The sequence below is a fragment of the Toxotes jaculatrix genome, chromosome 14, assembly GCF_017976425.1.
Source record: "Toxotes jaculatrix isolate fToxJac2 chromosome 14, fToxJac2.pri, whole genome shotgun sequence".
NCBI lineage: Eukaryota > Metazoa > Chordata > Actinopteri > Toxotidae > Toxotes > Toxotes jaculatrix.
In genome coordinates, this window is record NC_054407.1 from 17,018,101 (window position 1) to 17,039,806 (window position 21,706).

A 21,706-nucleotide genomic window follows, 5' to 3' on the forward strand; every position below is an offset into this window, starting at 1 on the left:
TGTGTAATTGGCTCAACAGTGGAAAACATTATGCATGCAAGCAGTATGTGTTATTTTGAATTTATGCACTAAAACCTTGATCTTTTCCTTTTTATTCCAAAAAAGCACCAACATTATTTAAACATTAATGTGTTTTTTAACTCACTCAGAAACACAGAAACATCTGACTCAAAGCAACAGTTTGGTGTGGTTTTAAATGAGTTGTGAATATCAGTAAAAGCAGCTCCGCCCTTGTGTTAAACTGGAAAAGCTCTGGACAGAGCAGGAGACGTTGGAGGTCATTCTCACTGGCTGCAGTATGCATATCTCTCAGCTGTTTCCAATTAGGCCTGATTCTTTAAAGCCACAACACTCGAATGCTGGTGAATGTCACTCATGATATTTTCAGTTGGGCTGCTTGGGCCCACAGTCTTGCAGGTGTTTCATTCAAATGCTGCCCAAAATCTGTTTGTTTGCATGAGGTTGTCTGAGTAGCCATGTCAGAAATTAAAACGTGGGCACTGTGGAGGGCAGTTCTTGCTGAGTCTCTGGGAATGATCATCTTTGTCTTCATCGGCATCTTAGCTGCAATAGGGGACAAAAATAATACTTATCCTGACCAAGAGATAAAAGTGGCATTTGCCTTTGGCCTAGCCATTGCCACATTAGCCCAGTGCATAGGTCACATTAGCGGTGCCCATCTGAATCCTGCCATCACCCTGGGCCTCCTGGCCAGCTGCCAGATGAGTGTCCTCAGAGCCTTTTTCTACATAATAGCTCAGATTTTGGGAGCAGTGGCTGGGAGCGCCATTGTGTATGGTATCAGGCCAGAAACCACAGATTCACTTGGTGTTAACAAGGTAAGGTGGAGTCCATGTGCTTCCAATTTTCCTCAGTGAATAACTTTTAGTACTCTGTCTGATTGGTATTTGGCGAATTGCCTCCAGCCTGATCTAGTTTTCTGTGAAAGCCAGACACTGAAATTGAAAGTGTTGTGTTCTAATCTCTAAAACTTCCACATTTGCTAACTGCTGGTGATAAGTTCTTCTATTTAAGTGTCTAATCTTAATTCCCTTCTCTCTTTAGTGGGTGTTTATAGCATAACTTGTTTTGTCCTCAGCAGTAATTTAAGTACTTAGTCAATCAGGTAAACAAATATTTAGGGCTTTTTTTTTTTTTTTTTTTTAATTAAACTAGCATGCATAGCTGATTTGTGTGTGTGTGTGTGTGTGTGTGTGTGTGTGTGTGTGTGTGTGTGTGTGTGTGTGTGTGTGTGTGTGTGTGTGTGTGTGTGTGTGTGTGTGTGTGTGTGTGTGTGTGTGTGTGTGTGTGTGTGTGTGTGTGTGTGTGTGTGTGTGTGTGTGTGTGTGTGTGTGTGTGTGTGTGTAAAAAATGAGGCACACAAACTGAAGTGTTTCTCTTCTTTGCAGCTAAATGGAATCAGCCAAAGTCAAGGTTTTGTCATAGAATTCCTGCTCACTCTTCAGCTGGTCCTGTGTGTGCTTGCAGTCACTGACAAAAGGCGTGATCTCAGTGGACATGCGCCTCTGGCTATCGGACTCTCTGTAGGGTTGGGACACCTTGCTGGGGTAAGTATATCAAAACATTCCTTTATTTCCCCCCTCAGTGATTAGATAGATGGTTTCTCCATCTTGCTGTAGCCTGATACAATGGATTTGCGTAGGATGACCTGGCTGTAAATCAGACTTGCATGTAATCTGCTGATGTACAGCCAGACAGGCAAGTGGTGTTTTCCTCTGATATGGTTTACAGATCCGCTACACAGGATGTGGTATCAACCCAGCTCGATCCTTTGGGCCTGCAATTATACAGGAGTCTTTTGATGATCATTGGGTACGCATTGTGGAGGTGTAAGTCAAATATTAAGTGTCGTATTCATGCGTCATTCCTATTGAAACAGGAAAGTGTCTGTCCTGTTTTTTGTTTTTTTGTTTTTTTCAGGTATACTGGGGAGGACCAGTGAGTGCTGGTGTGGTGGCAGCTATTCTGTACAATTATCTGCTGGCACCCAGAGATGAGCCATTCAGTGAAAAAGCAAGAATCCTGTTGTGCAGTGGCTCATCACCAGAAAATGAAATTGAGGAGCCCCTTCTGGAGGACGTTGTGATGTAAAATAGTCAAAGGAACCGGTCTGAGCGGAAATTACTCCTGTATACTGCATATTTTTGTAAAATAAAATACTTTCTCAACATAAGGAGTTTCATCTTGTTCATAATGCTCAAATGTGTGACCTGAAATCTTGTGCGGTGCATCTTTTTCCTGGTTGATCTATTTTCTCCTCCCCTCTGCACACAAACCTCTTCACTATAAATACTGAAGTAGGGGCACATGTTTAACACAGCAGACACATTTGAAGCAGAGATGTCAGAAATAAGAACCTTGGCGTTTTGGAGGGCTGTGGCTGCAGAATTTGTTGGTATGTTGCTGTTTATATTCATTGGTTTATCAGCTATCATCGGGAAAGATAACCTTGATGTAAAGGAGAACGCTCAGGATCTTGCTCAGGAGCTGAAGGTCTCGCTGGCCTTTGCGTTGGCCATCGCCACGCTGGTCCAGAGTTTGGGGCACATCAGTGGAGCACACCTGAACCCAGCAGTCACTTTGGGCCTGCTGGTCAGCTCCCAGATCAGTATCCTCAGATGTGTGTGCTACATCCTGGCTCAGATGCTTGGGGCAGTTGCAGCAAGTGCTATTGTGAATGGATATAGCCACCCAGAATCCCTTGGTGTTAACCAGGTAAAGAGTTGTCCTTGTCTTTGTGCGTGTGTTTCATTTGTCAGGACATTTAATGTGCTCTCAAAAAACTGAGTTCATTCTAATTACTAAGTTTTTTTATTAACTTTTTTGTTGAGTTGTGGTTGTTGATTATATTTTGCAGCTAAATAAAGTGACTGCAGGACAAGGGTTTGTCATCGAGTTCCTTGCCACCTTTCAGCTGGTTCTGTGTGTGCTAGCTGTGACTGATAAGCGACAGACTAATGTTAAAGGCTTTGCACCGCTGGCTATTGGGCTGTCAGTGGGACTCGGGCACTTTGCAGCTGTAAGTGAATCACAATCCTGTAATTCTGTTGAATACGTGGTTGAATTTTACAACAATTTTGACAAGACCAAGTGTTGATTAATCATGACTAATCCTAAAATGTCCCTCCTTTCCGGAAGACCATATTTTCTCTGTGTGATAGAGAGCTCACAACAGAGTAGGGTGGAGAAAATGAAAGCACTGTCCAAAAAGCTTCACCAAATTGCTGAAAGAACAATTTGGTGAAGCTTTTCTTCAAAGTCTTTATGCTTCCTGATAATTTTTACAATACCATCTGTAGGGTTTTAAAGCAAATATCCTGTTCAGTCAGTGTTAGCAAAGGTCCACTGTTTCTCTTTGCCAGCACGGTTTTCCTGTGTTTAAACAGTGGTGGTTATGATTCAAGACTTTTCCTCCCTGCTACAGTACGTTACATAATTTTGCAGTGTGTGCGGCTGATGTGCCAGCAGCTCAGGAAGCAGGTACAACAGATCACGATTGCAAAGGCAGCTCCACAAGTGTCATATTAAGCAGAATACAAATTAGCAGCATCAATTATGAGAAATGGCTGGCAATCATCATTTCTTTAAGTGTGTTTTCCTGGCAATGTAAGCAAACTTGTAGAGGGTCACTGCTTAGATCACTGGTGCCAAAACTGTGTATGCAATATAGACAAAGAAAAAGACACAAGTAGGCTCTTGCCACGAGCAGCTTTTAAAGAATTAAAGATATAAAGTATAACACTTATAAAAATAGTTTATTTTGGTCACTCAGCACAGTGTGTTTGTCTAATGTTTTTCTCCACTGCCAGTATGTATTCTAAAAGCTGACCATGTATGAATGGCCTGCACAACTGATTTGCACATATACATTTCCAAATTGCTTACATGAACTGTTCCGTCCCATGATTATAAATAGGTGAATAACCAATACATCTAATGTGTTGCCATTTACAGATAAGTTTCACTGGATGTGGGATCAATCCTGCGCGCTCCTTTGGACCAGCTTTGATACGTAGACAAATGCAGAACCACTGGGTAATGTCAGCCGTTGGAGGCTTTTTGTCTAAGAGCACACTTTTACCCATTTTATTTTGTCAGAGATGAATGTAGCTGATCTGAGCTTTCGTTCCAGATCTACTGGCTGGGGCCAATGTGCGGCGGAATAGCAGCAGCTCTCATCTACGATTTCCTTCTGTGTCCAAGAGTGCCAGATTTCAGAACGCGAAGGAACGTCCTGCTTCATGGTACAGAAAATGAAAACGAAACAGCTGAAATAACTGGAGAAGACAACAGCAGCCCAGGGCCGAGTCAGTGGCCGAAACACTGAACAGCATGCAACAGTTCAGCTTTTCTATCTGTCAGCGCATTAATATATGACAAGCGATCTGTAAATATGCTTTAAAATGGCTATTGCTTGTATTTGTTTGTTTTGCAGTGTGTTTTTATAATTGTCTTTTTTTCACCGGTGAGTGTCTTGTAATAAAGATCCCTTTCCGTTCAGTTCCAGGGTTTTCATCTGAAACAATTTTCTACACGTCAAAGGTCAAAGCAAGGTGAACACATCCTTGTTTATATTGTGCAATTACCAAGAATAGCACAATGTATATTTACATCTGGATGTCCATACCATTAGTTTCTTTATGATGCATTGCATACTGTGCAAAGTATTATTCTATTCAAGGTGCTGGCGACCGTCCCAAAAATCTCTCTGTGGTAAAACAACACAAGGATGTGGATCAGGTAATTGCACATAAAAGCACTTTAAATTCTTCGTAAGAAAAAAAAGCATGATTAGACAAGATGTGGCCATCATGGAGATTTCCTGTTTGGCTTTGTCACAAGAATGTCCTATTTCCATCTACGCACATGGCCCGTCTTACATCCCGTTTTATGACTTATGAGTATTTGATGGTCCCCCACTCCCTGGGCTAATCATTGAATAACCATCAAATGACTTTAAAGTCAACAACTGAACATTTCTCAACAGAGAGCCTGCAGTCAGAGGGCAATCCAGCCAAGGTTGTTTAAGTAGATGCAAGTTATTGTTAGCTAAGCACCAGTCAGGGGCGGGATAACCGCTGTGGTTGGATGCACATCTCCTTGTTGAGCGGTGCTATTATTCTGTTCTGTGTGAGATGATCATTAACACAATGTCTGTGCCCCGAATAATTTTACAATGTCCTGTGAGGGAGTAAAGGTGTACATTTTGTTATATTGTCAGGTCCAACTTTTGCTTATTGCGACACAGCTTTGCAGGTGAAATCCATGATGGAAAATCACTCTGATATATGTGTAACACAAACTTAAAAGCAACAGTAAGCTTAAAATTCAACAGACTGAAGTGATGATGAGCAAAGGGGAGGAAGCTATAAGAATCTACAGAGCCTGCAAAAATCAACATGCTTCATAATATTTAATTGCAATGACTTGAACAATCAGATTAATAATATTTATCTATATTTAGTCTGTACATCATTCTCTAGGGCTAGCCTCCCTCTTAAGATGAATACTGCTTTGCTCTGGTGTATGTTACCACAACTCTGTCAGTTTGGTTTCTCATAAACTGCTTAAATGTGCTGCGTTTTTTAAATTTATCCATGAAGAATAGTTGTGCTGATGGGATTATCTCACTGATACGACATGACACTTCTTCACATGATTTTTTTTTATGGTGGAATCTCAAAGGCCGATCATGTGACACCAGCCAATCTAAAATCTCCCTCCTTTGTGTGCTTAACCTCAGAGGTCAGTGCATTGTGTTTAGCCTCTTGTTTTGAAGTTTGTCCTCAACAACATGGACAATGCTCTTTTTGTTGCCCCTCAGTCATTTTGTCTGAGAGTGTCCTTCATCAAATTATTTGGCCCTCATGTTGAGCTTGATTATTCCATGGTCTGGCATGGGAGAGTGTTCGGTAGTCCTCTCATTATATTTATCTAGACAAAATAAACAATTGGGAATGGAGACAAGTCAACAGTAATATTCAACCCAACAATATGGCCTGTTTAACACACATTCTGAATAGTCTCGATTGCTTGTGTGATAGAAAACCAATGTCCTTTTTTTTTCACTTCACAAATTAATAGTAACATATTAAACGATAAGGCTGTGGATGTTCTATATACTTTTATTGTCAACAAAAATGCCTTAATGAGTCCACTGTTGAACTCAGTGACATGTTCCTTCATTACAGTGAAGAGGGCACAGTAATTTATTTCAAGCCGATCCCACATACACCATCACGCTGCAGTAAATTCTCACATTGGCACCAAATGTGTATCAATCTCCAGCCAGAAATAGTTCCCAACAAATACACTGTTTACTCCTGTTTGAATAACATTTGCTAAAAACTACAGAACCCATCTGTTTCAGAAAATTATGTAGCCTTTTTTAAATAAAATGTGTGACCTGTTCTTAAAGGTTAATGTAATTAGTAGGAACAAATTGGGGGGGGCGGGTTTGTTGACAAAACAATATATAGAATATTGCCTGCAAAACATGTAGAGTAACGTTTCCCACTTGAAGACTACTTGCATTTAACCAGAAGCTTAACCCCCACCAACAGCCCTCTTCACCCCATCTGCACATACTGACTGATGTTGGGCCCCTATCTGCAACCCGAGAGCTGATCGCCGAGCTCACTCCCTTTCTGCTTTTCGTCAGTTTTTGGCAAAGGTTCAGTAAATGCTGTGTCAGAGGGGGGGAGCCGTGTGTCTCGGGGGGTTGGGCACAGTTATACTTCCGGTTAACTGTGTAGCAAACTCTGCATAGAACGAAGGTGCCATTCAAAACTGCAGAGTAAAACAGTTTTCCCTTCCCCTTTTAAGACCACAGCGATCACAGACAAGTGATGAAAATTAGCCTTCAGCTTTTTCTACTTGACAGCACTAGCCTACATTTTCACAATTTTTTCTACATTTTCCCCAGACATCAGCACAACACCTCTATGTTCAGTTACTGCCTTTGTAACTGCATGGCTATAAACACTTGTCAGGGGAAACTACTTCAGAGGTCCTGACCCATGAAACTGCTGGTAAACACAGATCAAAACAGGCCAAAGTGTTCACATTGGTTCTGTCAAAGTTAAAGGCACAGTCCATGGTTCAAATGTAAACCAAAGGGTCACCCCACCATCAAAATCCAGAACACTGGTTTGGAACCTGCTCTCACTGTCAAATGATTAACAGGTTGTTGTCAGCATATTATTTATATTTTATAGTGTTGTTAAGGGTTGGTTTACATAAGTAATGTTTGTAAATACAGCATAAAAACAGGATTTTATTTTCAATTTAGCCCACAAAATGATAATTAAATAAATGAAGCAGGTGCATAGACCTTAAATTTATGTGGTCAAAAAATTACGGATTGGACCTGAGATGATTGACGTCACAGTGTAATGCCCCATTGGTTTTTATGTGCTGTGTGACATTGTTGAACAGTAGATCCCATCAAAGAATTCAAGCCCTGCAGCTCAGTGGTTGTAAATTTAATTGTATACCCACAACACATAGAAATGTGCACTCACAAGCACACAAATAAACACGCAAATGTGAGTGCTGTGACCTCTGTGAATTCTACTTTAAAGCACTAAATGCCAAAAATGACCTTAGCCCTGTCCCCAACCGGAACCCTGACTATTAAGGACACACACAGTGTAACATTAGCTGACCAATAATTAATAAGTAAAAGAACAAACCTTTTCATTTCAGTGAAGTTTTGAAAACATCTGTGAAATGGGGACAAATGTTACATATAACAGATATTCAATAGCTGTATGTTCATTTATTGTAAAATGCTACAGGGGTTATCATCAGGAAAGGGTGGACTTCAGGTTTGTCCTGCCATGACTTCAGGATTCACACAGTCACACACACACACATACACACAAATCCACCACACTTTGTGTTTCATGTGTGCAAACAGAGCAGTGTATGATCTGTCAACTCCAACTGTAGTGGGCATAAATAGTATGCAACACTGCCACCCTCTGGTTGAAGTTGGATTTAGGCCAGCATGCACATAGTCACTCTGAAGGTCATACCAATAACTAACAAACTAAACCACCACCAACCGCCTTGATTTGTTAATTGACCAGTTCTTTGATCTATAAAGTGACAGATAATTGTGAAAAATGGCCATCACAGTTTCCCAAAGCCCATGGCGACATCTTCAGGTGTCTTGTTTTCTTTTCAACCAAAGCAGTAAATGTTTAGAAGTTTTACTTGATAAATTACTCAAATAATTAATTGATCATCAAAATAGCTGCTGATTAATTTAGCCCATCGACTAATCAATTAATCAACTTATCGTTTCAGCCATGAACAATTTGTATTTATAACTGATGGAGAAATTTGTTTCTGCTCATATTAAAATCAGTGCTAAGTGGCAGCTGCTTTTGGTCTGGCTTAACTGGGAGACAAAATTCTAAATAAATATATGATAACTAAATATGATGTAGACATATGACGTAGTTACAGTGAACAAATTAATACGTTTGTATAAACTTACAGTAACTATGGAGTTGTAAAATTTAACAATATTTTTATTTTTAATTAACAGAATACACATTATACAAATACAAAATGTATCTTTAACTATTTATGCATAGAAATGACATGTTCTTATTTTGTACTTTCATATATCTTTTTATCCTTTATTTCTTTCGTTTATATTATTGATGGTAACAAATACCGGTACAGGTAAAAAAAAAAAAAAAAAAATGAAAATAAAAATAAACCCCGTGCTCTAAATGAAAACAGTGTTTCTGATAATAGCCTGACTGCTACCAAGAATTTCATTCGTTAATTATTTATTATATATATTATATTGTTTAAATATATAATTTACCATATATCTTTTATGAACAGTGCAAACTCCGGGTCAGAGAGATCCTGAATGCACCCCTCTAAACAGAGAGGGGAGAAACCGGAAAGAGTTTAGCGGCATTTCCGGTAGCGAATGCGTAAAGATGTCGCCTCCCTTATTTCATTTTGTCGACGCTAAAGACAAATTTACGGTGAGAAGTCGCTACATTTTCCTTCTGTATTAAGTCGCATGTTATTATATAGTGTATGTCGTAATTTAAATCATAGTTAGGCGGCAGGCTCGTTACTGCAGCTTACCGCTTGTTCTCATTCTGTTACCATAGCAGGTAGCAGATGCTAGCTAAGCTAAACATAAACGCTCTCTAACGATGCATATTCTCTCTAAAATGTTTTCTCCTTGTCTCTCTCAAATCTACAGGCTTCTGCCAGATTTGCCCTAAGTGGAAAAACCAGCAAACCTTTGATAAATGCTTTCAACCAGATCCCCGGCAAGTAAGTAATGTTCATTTGACTCCTGCAGTTAAAAACCACATCGTTTAGAAATTAAGTTATACATGTTTTGTAATCTCTTTATTTCTCCAATGATCCAGTGAGACGGAAAAGAAAACCACGCTTGACCAGGCTCTGAGGGGTGTTCTTGGTGATCAGATTGTAAGTAAATCAGTGGCTGTTTACTTAAAGTTAGTTCAGTAACCCACATTAAATTAATCTGACCCCTGATGGAACATGAAGGCCTGAAATGAGTGTTTGTGTCTGCAGGTTGAGCAGAAGGCGAGCTGTGATGACTACCTGGCTCTCATCTACCTGAGTATTGACGCTGTGAAAGAGGGTAAGTTATAAGTGCTATACATGTCAGATGGGGTTATATTACACACAGGAACTGTGCATATGTAAGATTAATCATTGCCATGTATCACGTTCTCAGCATGCTCCTAAGTAAAAGAAAGTACATAATGTGTGACACAAAATCACTGAAAGCTGAATTAAATTGTCCTCACTCCAGCTCTTCTGCTCTGCATTTGTACTTGTTTACCACCAACCACTGTATCTTTTGTCATCAAAGTGCTCATATTTGCCAAGCTCAGTGGTCAGAAACTGGCGGCTCTTTAGCCCCAGCCAATGAATTACAATTTAACAGTGCGTGGACAGATAGCAGTAGTAAGAAAGATCTGTGGTGACCAAGCCTTTGCCATCTTGTATCCTTCTCTCCATGCAGGTATCTGCTCTGCTACAACACCTTTCGTTCTTCTGGGGGATGTACTGGACTGTCTTCCTCTTGACCAGTGTGACAAAATATTCTCTTTTGTCGAGGAGAATGTCGCCACCTGGAAGTCGGTAAATAATCTACATCCTCTCAGTAAAAGCAGTTGAAGTACTTGTCCAACATGATCTAGATCATTTGATCACTATGTCCTCTCCTTATCCCTAGAACTCCTTTTACACTGCTGGAAAGAACTACTTGTTGAGGATGTGTAATGGTAAAGATCATATTTCACTCTCATACATGAACAGGATTTTTATGTTTAAAAGACAGAATAGTTTGTAACACACCTCTACACCTGTGTAGATCTCTTGAGGAGGCTTTCCAAATCGCAGAATACGGTATTTTGTGGGCGAATCCAACTTTTCCTGGCTCGCCTCTTCCCTCTGTCTGAGAAATCAGGTAAGAACAGCAATATATCTATGTTCTCTTTGAATAACCAAAATAGCAACAATGCCTCAGAGATGCAGTTTACAATAAGTAGTTGATTATGTCTGGCAACCATGTTCTCAGCTTCTTTTATTATGTTCTGTTCTGTTTTTCTAGGCCTCAATCTGCAGAGCCAGTTTAACCTGGACAATATAACAGTGTTCAATAAAAATGAACAAGAAAGCACTCTCGGCCAGAAGGTAAAGTTTCGACCCCAGATGACGATTGTGAGAGTTTTCTCAATCAAGAAATGTCAATTTAGTCTTATCTTATCTTATCTTATGGTTCCATTTTTATAGCACACAGAAGAAAAGGAAGATGGTATGGAGGTGGAGGAAGGAGAAATGGGAGAGGATGATGCTCCTGCACCATGGTGAGTTCAAGTTTTTCTCTAAAATACACCATAAAGTTTGCCCATGTGTTTTATTTTATTTTTTAAATTTTATTTAACTTTTTTTGGACACAGTGACTTGTCGCTGTTTTTAAGTTTAATTTATTGGAACCAAATTTTACTTTCAGCTCCATCCCGATCGACTACAACTTGTACAGAAAGTTCTGGACACTGCAGGACTACTTCAGAAACCCTGTGCAATGCTACGATAAACTTTCTTGGATGACATTCCTTAAGGTAGTACACCTGACCACAGAGAGAATTGTTCTCCCTTACTCTCCAGTTGTCAGATCATAACAAACAAACACCAGAGCAGATGTTTGAGAAAAACTCACTGCCAATGTTTCCTTCTCAGTACTCGGATGAGACCTTGGCAGTATTCAAGAGCTACAAGTTGGATGACATGCAGGCCTCTAAGAGGAAACTGGAGGAGCTGAGAGCATCTGGAGGAGAACATGTCTACTTTGCCAAGTTCCTCACAAGCGAGAAGGTGAGAAAATTATTTTTACGCTGGGAATAATCTGGAGTTTGTGTTGTTTTATTCACCTCGAGAGTTGGATGATATTTGAATCCACCTGGTAAACAATGAGCTAGTGTGGTAGTGCCATTTTTTTCAATATAGGCTACAGCTTTATATTTTTTGTCTATTAAGTCGTTTGCAATAATATCAGTAATACTTCATTAAATGAATACAACACAGACCTCCTGCCATAAACAAAACTACACAGTATTCATTCTTTTTACTCTGTGTTAAAATCGCTCTGGGTTTGACATTCCTTGTTTTGTTTTTTTTGTTGTTGTTGTTGTTTTCTCTCCTCAGCTGATGGATTTGCAGCTCAGTGACAGCAATTTCAGGCGGCACATTCTGCTTCAGTACCTCATTCTCTTCCAATACTTGAAGGGCCAGGTCAAGTTCAAAAGGTGAAGCACTCTTCTGACCTTGTAGGACATTAAAAAAACTTTGATTTGTGTTGGGGGGGATTTCACCAGATGTTGAGGGTTCATATTGTGTGTGTCTTTGTGCTTATTCAGCTCCAGCTGCGTTCTGAATGATGACCAGGCTGCGTGGATAGAGGAGACAACAAAACTGGTCTATCAGGTCTGTTCTAAATCCCACTGACATAGATTATACATACTAGTAGCTACTGTAATCCATAAATAATGTGCCTTACTGTTATGGCGTTCAGAGAGAGAAAGGCAAACCATTAATCTGTGACTGTTCTCTTGTAGCTGCTCAGAGAGATCCCTCCTGATGGAGACAAGTTTGCCACCATGGTTGAGGTAAGCCATGCTTTGGCAGTACTGATATTAATTATTAAATGAGACCTCTTTGTACACACTCATTCTGTTATGTTTGTAAAATCAGAGTTCTCCACACATCAGTGACACTAGAAATGTTTCTCATTTTTGACAGCATATCCTCAACACAGAGGAGAACTGGAATGCCTGGAAAAACGAGGGATGCCCAAGCTTTGTGAAAGAAAGGTATAGCAACCTAAAGTTAACATTTAGTTATGGTAGATAATCATTTTCTAAATATATTTATTTATTGATGTTATTTTATTGTTGATTTATACATTGATTAGCCATTATTTTACAGCAAATGTGTGTGATTTGTGACCTGTTACCTATTTTAACAGGACAGTAGATGACAAACCCAAAAGACCCACCAGGAAAAGACAAGCACCGGAGGACTTCCTTGGAAAAGGGCCGGACCGAAAGATCTTCATGGGAAAGTATGTGAAGTAATACAGGACTGTTAGTGCAGAGGGGAGAAAGGTTTCATTTATTTATTTATTATTTTAAATATTGAGCCTCAGGTTTACATCCATAATTTAAGCTCTTCTGTGCTCTGTTAGTGATGAGTTGACACGACTGTGGAACCTGAACCAGGACAACATGGAGGCTTGTAAGTCAGACAGCAGGTCAGTGGTTCAGAAAACAAGGTTGCAGATCCCATTAACACTCACATTCACCTTTTTGTGTGTGTGTATATATATATATAAAATTTCTTTTTTAAAATCTGATCTCTTCCTTTTAGAGAGTTCATGCCATCACTGGATGAATTCTTTGCAGAAGCCATTGAACAGGCTGACCCTGCTAACATGGTGGAGGAAGAGTACAAGTAAGTTTACACAGTCACGTGTGCTGTCAAAATGTCTGAAAGTCAGTTTGCCAGAATAAAATCCTACTAAAGTCCAGTAGCTTCGAGTGATTCATTCAGTTTCCTGTCAGGATTTGTAAGTGTTCTTTTTAGAGCTGTGTTGATAAAATCGATTCTCCTATTCTGAATCGATTCTCGTTTTATTTTCTAAAGATTGATTCATACGCGAGCACGTACGAATCGATCTTTAGAAAATAAAATGAGAATCGATTTTAGCAGCACAGCTCTACATCTGTTTCTTTCTGTAAATCTGTGCAGGGTTGTACGGAACCCCAACTACGGCTGGCGCGCTCTGAGGCTTCTGTCCAGGAGAAGTCCGCACTTTTTTCAGCCCACGAACCAGAAGTTCAAGAGCCTGGCAGACTACCTAGACAGCATGGTCAGCAAACTGGCTAAAGAGCTGCCGGTAAGGATTCTTGTTTTGTTTTGTTTTTTTTGCTTATCAAAAAAGAAAAAAAAAACTGTGTTCACCATTATGAAAAGCATTGCATGATGCCCATAATAACTGTTGTCTAAGACAAATAGCCTGATTTTTCGTTCCCTCCATGCAGAAAGATATCCCTTCTGAAGAGATCAAAACAGGAGAAGAGGATGACGACGATAACGGAGACAATCTTCTCAAAGACAGCAACGACAGTGAGTTTGAATTGTCACTCGTTCAGCATGATACTACCTCTTGAGCAGGGCCTCATCCACCATTAAGCTCAGTCATTTTTACATCCTAACATGCATTTACAGCTAAGTGTCTAAATTAGCTTCAACCCAGCTTGACCTCTGTATTTTTCAGGCCCTGGTTATGATAATTAAATCACCTCATCCACCATGTACCCGCTCCTTTCCATCCTTTTCAGATCGAGTCTATTTTTATCCTCCCTATTGTGTCTGTCTTCCAGGTCCGAGCATACAGAGCAAGCTGGTGACAAACCAGCAGATGGATGACATAGCAGGCAAATTAGGCGCTCAGTGGAAGACACTGGCCTCTCACTTGGAGATGAAGGCGGCTGAGTTGCGGGAGATCGAAACAGACAGTGAAGATGTTGACATGCAGGCCAAACTGCTGCTTGTAGCCTGGCAGGATAGAGAGGGAACACAAGCTACTGTGGAGAACCTGATCACAGCTCTAAATGCTGCAGGATTCTCCCAGATTGCAGACAGCCTCAATGAGGCTTAATGTAGATCATTTTCAGTACCTCCATTACATTGTTGCAGCATACTTTTTCATACCAAATTGGGGACAAACAAATTTTTGTATGTAGTTTTAAGTTGACAGCCCTGTTTTTTCACTGTAGAAAATCCAATAAATGTTTTTTCTAATATCATTTATTAGACTATTCATTATCACATTTTCACATAAAACAATCTCACATTTTGGTATAACTTTATTTTCACCACCTATGAAAAGCATCAGTCAATAACTTATTACAGAGTGTTGATGGTTAGGTCTTACACATTGTGGCAGGGTGAGCAGGAAACCTGCACGGAGAAACAAAGTGAAGCAGAGCATTTTAAGGGTATAGATGTCAAAGTCTGTATTCAGTGTCAGCAAGAAAGATGTCCAAGGCTTGTCGAGTAAACCGTCATGGTTGAACCTTGAGTCTTTATTTAACCGTGCACAGTTCACCGCAAGGGCAACCTGTTCTGAACCAGTTCCCTGCACACTTCCCCCAAAAGAGCATTAGTGAAGTTTTGGCAGAACTGAGCTCATCTGTCACTACATCTGAGAACAATTCCAGGAGATGATGCAAGCCAAGCACTTCAGAAAAGACCTTTGATTGAACCCAAATTTCCCAGAGGGCCAACAGGTGGACAAGGGCAAGTCTTTACAGTGTTAAGTGTAAATCTCCATAATACATCTGAGAAGATACAAGCCAGAATGTCAAGAACAACAGCTTGGCTAGGCGTTTTTGTACAAGTTGATTAAATGACTAAAGAGAATATTTTGCTTTAATGATATGAGCACCTTATCAAAGGCTTTAAAAAATATACAATGTGTATAAAACATTTAATGAAACTGCAGAGCTAGACGTAAAAACCTCTTTCAAGGATTCATTCCAGAGATCGTCGATCTCCATTTTTCAAAGCCCACTATGGTTGAATATTTAACACCATTTGACTGAATTTGTTTTACAAGCATCCGTGTTGGTTACAAAAAACAAACAAAAAAAAAAAATTAAGGTCATCAAATCTTTAAAGACACCAGTTTTATTGCACATCTATGCAGACAGTGCTTGGAAATGGCAATTTGTATGTGTGTTGGATGTTGTCTTTGTCTTCTAGGAAATCTTCCACAGCTACTGTTCCTCTTCAAGTATTTCCAGCCGCCGGGGACCGTACAGTAGAACATATGCTATATGCCAGTCTCCGCCACCAGACAGCCGCAGGATATCCTCTGGAGACACCAGACTCACCTTGTCATCATCAAATTTGACCCACTCATCTATCAGAGGCAGAGACCAAAGAAAAAAGGAGGAAACGGTAAGTTCCTGAACATCTGTGTACTTCTATGAATGGTGACTGATACAATTCATGACACAAACATGGTGGATATGCTGCAGCATGAAGCATCTTACCTTCTTTCCTTTTGACCCATCCCACATAGTGACCCGATGAGCTAGAGCGGCCTTGGTGTGTCAACACAGCCTGCAGGTCGTAGTAGCCACTGTTGTTGGAGCCGAGGTCTGAAGAGAAAAATCATAAGGTGAAACAGTTCCTTCAATTTTGGCTCATAACTGACTGCAGTGGTGAAAATCCAACTCCAAATCCTACCACACTGCTAGATATAAAGTATAGGAAATGTGGGACTACGTTTTGTGACAATGATATACTGCAAAAGAAATGTGACATTTAATTATGACCTTTGTAAAGCACAGGTCCAATAAGATATATTTTTTTGCATTACATGAAAAATTGCCATCTGCCTGTTTTAAAAATATTTGTAGCTATATTAAATATTAGTGGAAATAATAAAAATGAAAACATTTTTAAACTTAAATACAAATCAGACAAATGAACAACAGTTTAAAAACTATGCACATGCATGGATGGACACAGTACATGGGGATGTCCAACTTACCATCAGGGAATGAGAAAGGCTCGTACTTCACTTCTTTTGATGCCTCTGGCTTCTTCAACAACTAATGCAAAAAAATATATAATAAATAAATGTGAGGCACTTTACAAAACAGTCATTTACACTGTATGTGAAAGTGGGAGCTTTTCTGCTGCTCAAAAAAAAGAAGATATATAGCTACAGATCGGCCTTACCTTTTGCTGTTGTTTCTCTAGCTTCTTGTCCTCGACCTCCTTAAACTTTGACCTGATTGGCAGCATTTTCTCCTGGACCTCTGCAGTGCACAGCTCATAGACGTCCAGCATGAGTGGGAACTTGACATCCTTCAAAAACAGACAATACAGTATTGTTTCAGAGTTAAACTGCAGATAACAGTGACCTCTGTTACAAGAGATTTTATAGACTCAAGACGAACCTTAAGGATTTTTGCGTTGACAGACTCCTTCTCTTTGTAGTAAAATCGGACCATTTGAACAGTTAGGTACGCAGGGAGACGGCTGAGTTTTGACTAGTGGGAAAGAAAAAAAAAACCAGAAGGGAAATAGATTTCAAACTCCAGTTTACAAGTACAGAATTCAAGTACCCAGGGGAAATTTACCATGAAAGAAAAACTTACAGATTTTATATACAGGGCATTTCTGTCCAAGGTTGAAGACATTTTTGTGATTTCTTCCTGCAGTCTCTGCAGAGATAAAACAGATAGACACATGATTAGATCCTCATTGCCCTAGAGACAAGCTAACCATATGCCAGTTTTTCATCTGTATGTTGTGCTTGTTTTTTTCACATTGACTGGACCTGAACAAACATACATCCAAGTATAGTTTTAAATATCCAAGATGCCCAAGTTGCACAACAGCTTCTAACATAGATGATCCACTCATGAAGGAATCACACATATGCCTCTGTTTGCACACCCTGAAGAAAGTACTCATTGTTTTTTCTGATACGTACCAGCCTTAGTCCTGTTGCAAGGTATTTGACCTCTTGGTTGATGAAGCAACTGAGCTGGAGCTGGCTTTCTTTGCCCTTGATTGGCTCCTCCTCCTCAGACTCTGTGCATTTCATGCTGAACGAGAGAGTTAAGAAAAAGCCTGGCAGAGAGATGCCACACTAAAATGATAGAAAGATGCTATCAACAAAGACACACTGCAAGGATACGAAGTTTCAAACTCAACGCCAAAATACTGGTCGATGAAGTTCTTCTTTGTAGAGGCAGAAGCAGCTCCGCTCTCAGCGTCAGTCTAAAGAAGCAAAAATGTCCTCAACTTCTTATCTTTTCATTATGAAAACAACACAAGGTTTAAATAAAAACAAAAAAAAACAGCGTTTACCTCCATGGGAGTCTCAGGCTCAAGTGGCTCCAACTTTTGCTGGAGTACTCTCATCATTTGCAGCCAGCACTCATTTGCATCCTGAGAGAAAAAAAACAAAACAAAAAAAGAAAAAGAGTGCCAAGAAATGAGACCACTTGCTTTGTCATATTATAAAAACTTATGTACAAGAGATATGGTATGGCTATTATCGATTTCAGTGGCAGTAAGGAGTGAAGAACGGTGTTGAAGAGTTTCTCACCTGCTGGAGATACTGTCCCTGGTCCCCCTTCTCAGCAAACTGTGGAAAGGCCATGTGAAGGAACTGCAGCAAAATAATGGGTGGGAGACTGGACGAGGTCTTGTCCATGGTCTCATACAAGTCACGAAGAGCTGAGGATGCAAATATGTGTATGTATACAAATTCATTTTATATGTATTAGTAAATTTAAGACCTTAATATATACCTGTAATTTCACATGGTTAAATATCTGCTATTCCTCATACCTGCTGTGATATACTGTGATGGTGCATTTGCCCCTGAAGATCGCAGAGCACCTGAATACCTGTAGAGGGAGACAGATGTTTTCAGCAGGAGCAAAACTACAAAAACAACAACAAAAAAATGGGGAAACGGAAAAGACGCTTATAAATGAAAAGGCTAAGGCTGCATTTCAGCAATGTAGACCACATAAACACTGCATCACTGCATTCTGAATATATTGCAGAGAGCCAAAAATAGCTGAGAAACCCACCTTCTGAGGGCAGATTTGAGTTCTGGCACAGAGCGCAAACACTGCACTGTGGCGTTCATGTAGCAGGTGTTGCCCAAGTTTGTCAGCCCACAAGGCAGCTCCATCTGAAAATAATACAATTGGATAAGTTTCTCTACAGTTAACAAGGTAAGATTCAGACAGAAAAAATATATTTAAAAAAAGAGACAAAAATCATTGGAAAAACCTGCAAAATACTTTTTTTCCGTTCCACATTTCTTAAATAAAAAAGTTCTGTTCGGTTTTTGAAAACTGATCCTTAATTAACATGCTTATTTCCAGCATCCTAGAGTTTCCATTAGTGCTGAGTAGCTACAGTGAGTCATTTTGCTGTGTGGAGCTGCTAACACACAAAATAATTACATCTGTGTGGGTTTCAATGAAGAGCTCTAGATGCTGCACCGTGACAGGCAATAAAATCAGTTCCTTTACAACATGACTCTGTTATGAGGAACTGATAATTTCTTAACAAAGGACCAATAGTGCATGCTTCCCCTGAGGAGGCTGAAAGGTTTTAATGTCAGACAAGACATATTAACAGCAGCATACTGGTCACTCATCAAATCAGTCAACATTGCATCCTGGTACAGCAGGACAGTGTCAGCTGACAACGCAGTCTGTAATCAATATTGCACTTTGTGCAAAACCCCTTGCTTGTCAGGACTACATTTCTCTCGACACAATACAAATGTTAAAGTGATGAAGCATGTCATTTTCAGCAAAAGGGTATATACAGTATGCTTAGTTTATTATGTTCTCTACTTAGTAAACATCATACTGAGGAAAACACATAAAAAAAAACCCACGTCAGCGCAGAAAGCAACAATCACCATATTTGTTTTAGGCGTACCGCTAATTTTGAGGCTTACTCACCGCTGAGGCCAGCTGCTCCTCAGTCATGTCCTCTACAAACATAGGCCGGACAGCAGGCTCCTCAGGCAGGGCATCTGCTGAGCCCATCATCAGCAGAGTCATGCCCTACAAAAAAAATAGAAATACACTCAAATTTACTAATTTAAGTGTTAAAATGTTGCACAAACTAAGAACTGCTTGCTACAGTATATGCTTTCAAACTAAGCTTAAATACTCACATTTTTCAGTTTAATGTTTCCCCATTCATCATCCTGCAATGGTGACAAGACACAGATTAGCGTCTGTAAAATTTTTGAAAAAGACCAAAACCAACAATGTGTTACTAAATCTCTCAATACTTTCCGCCTTCCCTACCCAGTCTGTAACATTCAGTCCCACCTCCTTTTGTGCCTACTGAAAAAGCCCCCCCATTTCATTTTTCAAAAACTTAAATTCCCAAATGCTGGGTACTGTAGTTTTTAACAAATGCTACTAAAACAGGAATGAATAGTGCATTTGTCTAGGAATATTTTCAGTCATGGATTAATACACATTTGTTGCACTAGTGCAAGATATGTGGGATCTACTCAAATTAAAATTAGAATAGAATAGAATATACTTTATTGATCCCTTTGGGAGGTCCCTTGGGGAAATTTGGGACTAGCCCCTATGTTTGAAGTAATATAGCAAAATTTCAATTAATATATTGCTGTGGCTCATTAATGTGTTACAATAGTTTTCTACAAAAATGGAAGTCTATGATGGTATAATTAACTGGATAACTGAAGGTTTTAGTCTTTTCATTGGATTTGCAGACAGAAAGAAAATATGTAAAATTCTGCTTTATCCTTTAAATAAAAGAAAACCTGTAGCACATTTTTTCCACATCACTTCAGCACCAGTTGTTTACATGTCAGTGTTGTTTACATGGGTACCTTAAGAGTGCCTCCTTTCACCATGACCTTCTGTCTGTCTGGCTGAACTCCTGTCAGGGCAAAGAGCTGAGCCTTGAAAACCATGGGTGGTTCCTCAGTGTTCAGCTCAACAGCATCAAACTTCTCTTTGCCCCATTTCACATTTACTGAAAAAGACAGTGGAAAAGCACCATAAACAATCGTTAGCCTCCCACCATAAGTGTTGGGAAACACCACAACTTGCTCAAACTGTTGCCATGTATGACACAGCACCTAGTTGGTAGAAGTAAAGTGTTTCCAGGAATTGTGCAGCTAACGGTCTCACTCTAGGGCTAAAAGCACAACGTGAAAGCTAACAAAAATACAGCTGTTTGGCCGTCGACTCAATGCGATAAAGCGACACGATTAGCCACTTTAGAGATCTGTATAAAATGGCTGTCATTTTGAAACGGCTAACTCGTATTCTTTAAGCATTACTGATCTCCAACAAACCGCAGCGGCAGTAAAAAGCTTATAAACTGTACACTCATTATTTGGCTAGCTTTGTTAGCAATGCTAATAGAGCTACTAAGGGCGTGAATCAGTTATTCTCATCCTGATACGAATCAGACATGTAAAGTTGCTTATAATGGCAAGAAGCAAATAAAGTTGCTGCAATGTACTGTAAGACATAATGACTTAAATAACTCCTTAAACCACCTCAGCTACTTATCTGTTACGTGGCTAAGCTAGTTAGCTGACAGTTAGCTAGTTGTTTTCTGGTTTGTCAGATGGCAGTGAGCGTAGCCGGCTTCACCTACCAAATTCTATAAGCGCCATAAACAAGCAGCAATATAGTTACAGCAACGTAACAGTTTTGTAAGTTCTCCTACGCCGAAACATTGTTTTTTCTGAAATAATTCCACCAGTGGCCTATTAAGGCTGACAAATTGCCTGCTACCGGTAGCATGCTAACGGCATTTCACGCTAAAGCTAGCTAAGCTAACAAGCTAATGTAATTTACGCTGCTGCACTAAAACACGTGTAGGTATTCTTGTTTCAATTCAGTTTTCCCACGGCAACGATTGTGTCGTGTTAAAATAATACCATACCTGTAAACACCGGCATATTTGGCAAGCTTTTACTTCCTCAACTCTTTATTTTTCCTGTTTCAATCCACCGTGGCGCGAATGAAGAGTTGGCTAGTTCTCAGTCTGAACTTCATTCAAACAGAATGACGCTGCAACAACACGCTGGGAACTTATCGATGCGCTCTGAGTTCTGCTAATCACCCTGATGCATGCAGTGCACCCAAACTAAACACACCCTGATTATTTTTGTCCAGATCATTTGGAGAGCCATTAATTACAGTACTCATGAGAGTTGTTGTTACTGAGGCTTGGTCATTCGGAGCAGATTACCATTTTCCCACCACATAAAAAAGCACCAGTGCCGACAGGAGCGGGCTGGGGTTGAAATTCAGCCCGGGAGCTTGGTTTGGAGAGGCCTTTTACCCAATCGCACGACAGACGCAAGTGGAACTGTGATTTTAACATGAATGCTTTATTTGCAATATAAAAACAATCTAATTGATGCGTCCTACTACTGCTGTATCCACTATGATACAGCAGTAGTAGGATGCATCACCGACAACGATGAGTCAGAGTACAGAGAGGAGGTGGAACATCTGGAGCAGTGGTGCAGAAACAACAACCT

General features: G+C 39.9%; 4 protein-coding genes across 4 annotated transcripts; 3 read left to right on the forward strand and 1 right to left on the reverse strand.

Annotated features, from left to right (window-relative positions):
- Positions 1 to 386: 386 nt before the first annotated feature.
- LOC121192998 (aquaporin-1-like) lies at positions 387 to 2,178 on the forward strand. Its single transcript, XM_041055088.1, has 4 exons — positions 387 to 839; positions 1,410 to 1,568; positions 1,753 to 1,833; positions 1,942 to 2,178. Exons 1-4 carry the CDS (start codon positions 477 to 479, stop codon positions 2,110 to 2,112), a joined length of 774 nt encoding a protein of 257 aa, XP_040911022.1. The 5' UTR covers positions 387 to 476; the 3' UTR covers positions 2,113 to 2,178.
- A 171-nt stretch (positions 2,179 to 2,349) lies between these two features.
- Positions 2,350 to 4,535, forward strand: LOC121192997 (aquaporin-1-like). The gene is made up of 4 exons (XM_041055087.1): positions 2,350 to 2,736; positions 2,879 to 3,040; positions 3,976 to 4,056; positions 4,154 to 4,535. The coding sequence occupies exons 1-4, from the start codon at positions 2,362 to 2,364 to the stop codon at positions 4,346 to 4,348; spliced, it is 813 nt and encodes a 270-aa protein (XP_040911021.1). The 5' UTR covers positions 2,350 to 2,361; the 3' UTR covers positions 4,349 to 4,535.
- A 4,416-nt stretch (positions 4,536 to 8,951) lies between these two features.
- On the forward strand, positions 8,952 to 14,408 carry thoc1 (THO complex 1). The gene is made up of 21 exons (XM_041055060.1): positions 8,952 to 9,035; positions 9,263 to 9,336; positions 9,435 to 9,495; positions 9,604 to 9,673; positions 10,061 to 10,179; positions 10,274 to 10,322; positions 10,412 to 10,507; positions 10,652 to 10,734; positions 10,834 to 10,907; positions 11,054 to 11,162; positions 11,281 to 11,415; positions 11,746 to 11,846; positions 11,958 to 12,024; positions 12,156 to 12,206; positions 12,340 to 12,410; positions 12,566 to 12,661; positions 12,785 to 12,850; positions 12,967 to 13,050; positions 13,348 to 13,495; positions 13,641 to 13,725; positions 13,983 to 14,408. The coding sequence occupies exons 1-21, from the start codon at positions 8,988 to 8,990 to the stop codon at positions 14,258 to 14,260; spliced, it is 1,965 nt and encodes a 654-aa protein (XP_040910994.1). The 5' UTR covers positions 8,952 to 8,987; the 3' UTR covers positions 14,261 to 14,408.
- An 8-nt stretch (positions 14,409 to 14,416) lies between these two features.
- usp14 (ubiquitin specific peptidase 14 (tRNA-guanine transglycosylase)) lies at positions 14,417 to 21,237 on the reverse strand. The gene is made up of 16 exons (XM_041055066.1): positions 21,103 to 21,237; positions 20,033 to 20,178; positions 19,337 to 19,369; positions 19,119 to 19,223; positions 18,228 to 18,331; positions 17,980 to 18,038; positions 17,735 to 17,865; positions 17,494 to 17,574; positions 17,321 to 17,403; positions 17,114 to 17,228; positions 16,776 to 16,841; positions 16,575 to 16,667; positions 16,354 to 16,482; positions 16,163 to 16,223; positions 15,660 to 15,767; positions 14,417 to 15,526 (listed from the first exon to the last, which is right to left on the reverse strand). Exons 1-16 carry the CDS (start codon positions 21,116 to 21,118, stop codon positions 15,381 to 15,383), a joined length of 1,476 nt encoding a protein of 491 aa, XP_040911000.1. The 5' UTR covers positions 21,119 to 21,237; the 3' UTR covers positions 14,417 to 15,380.
- Positions 21,238 to 21,706: the final 469 nt, after the last annotated feature.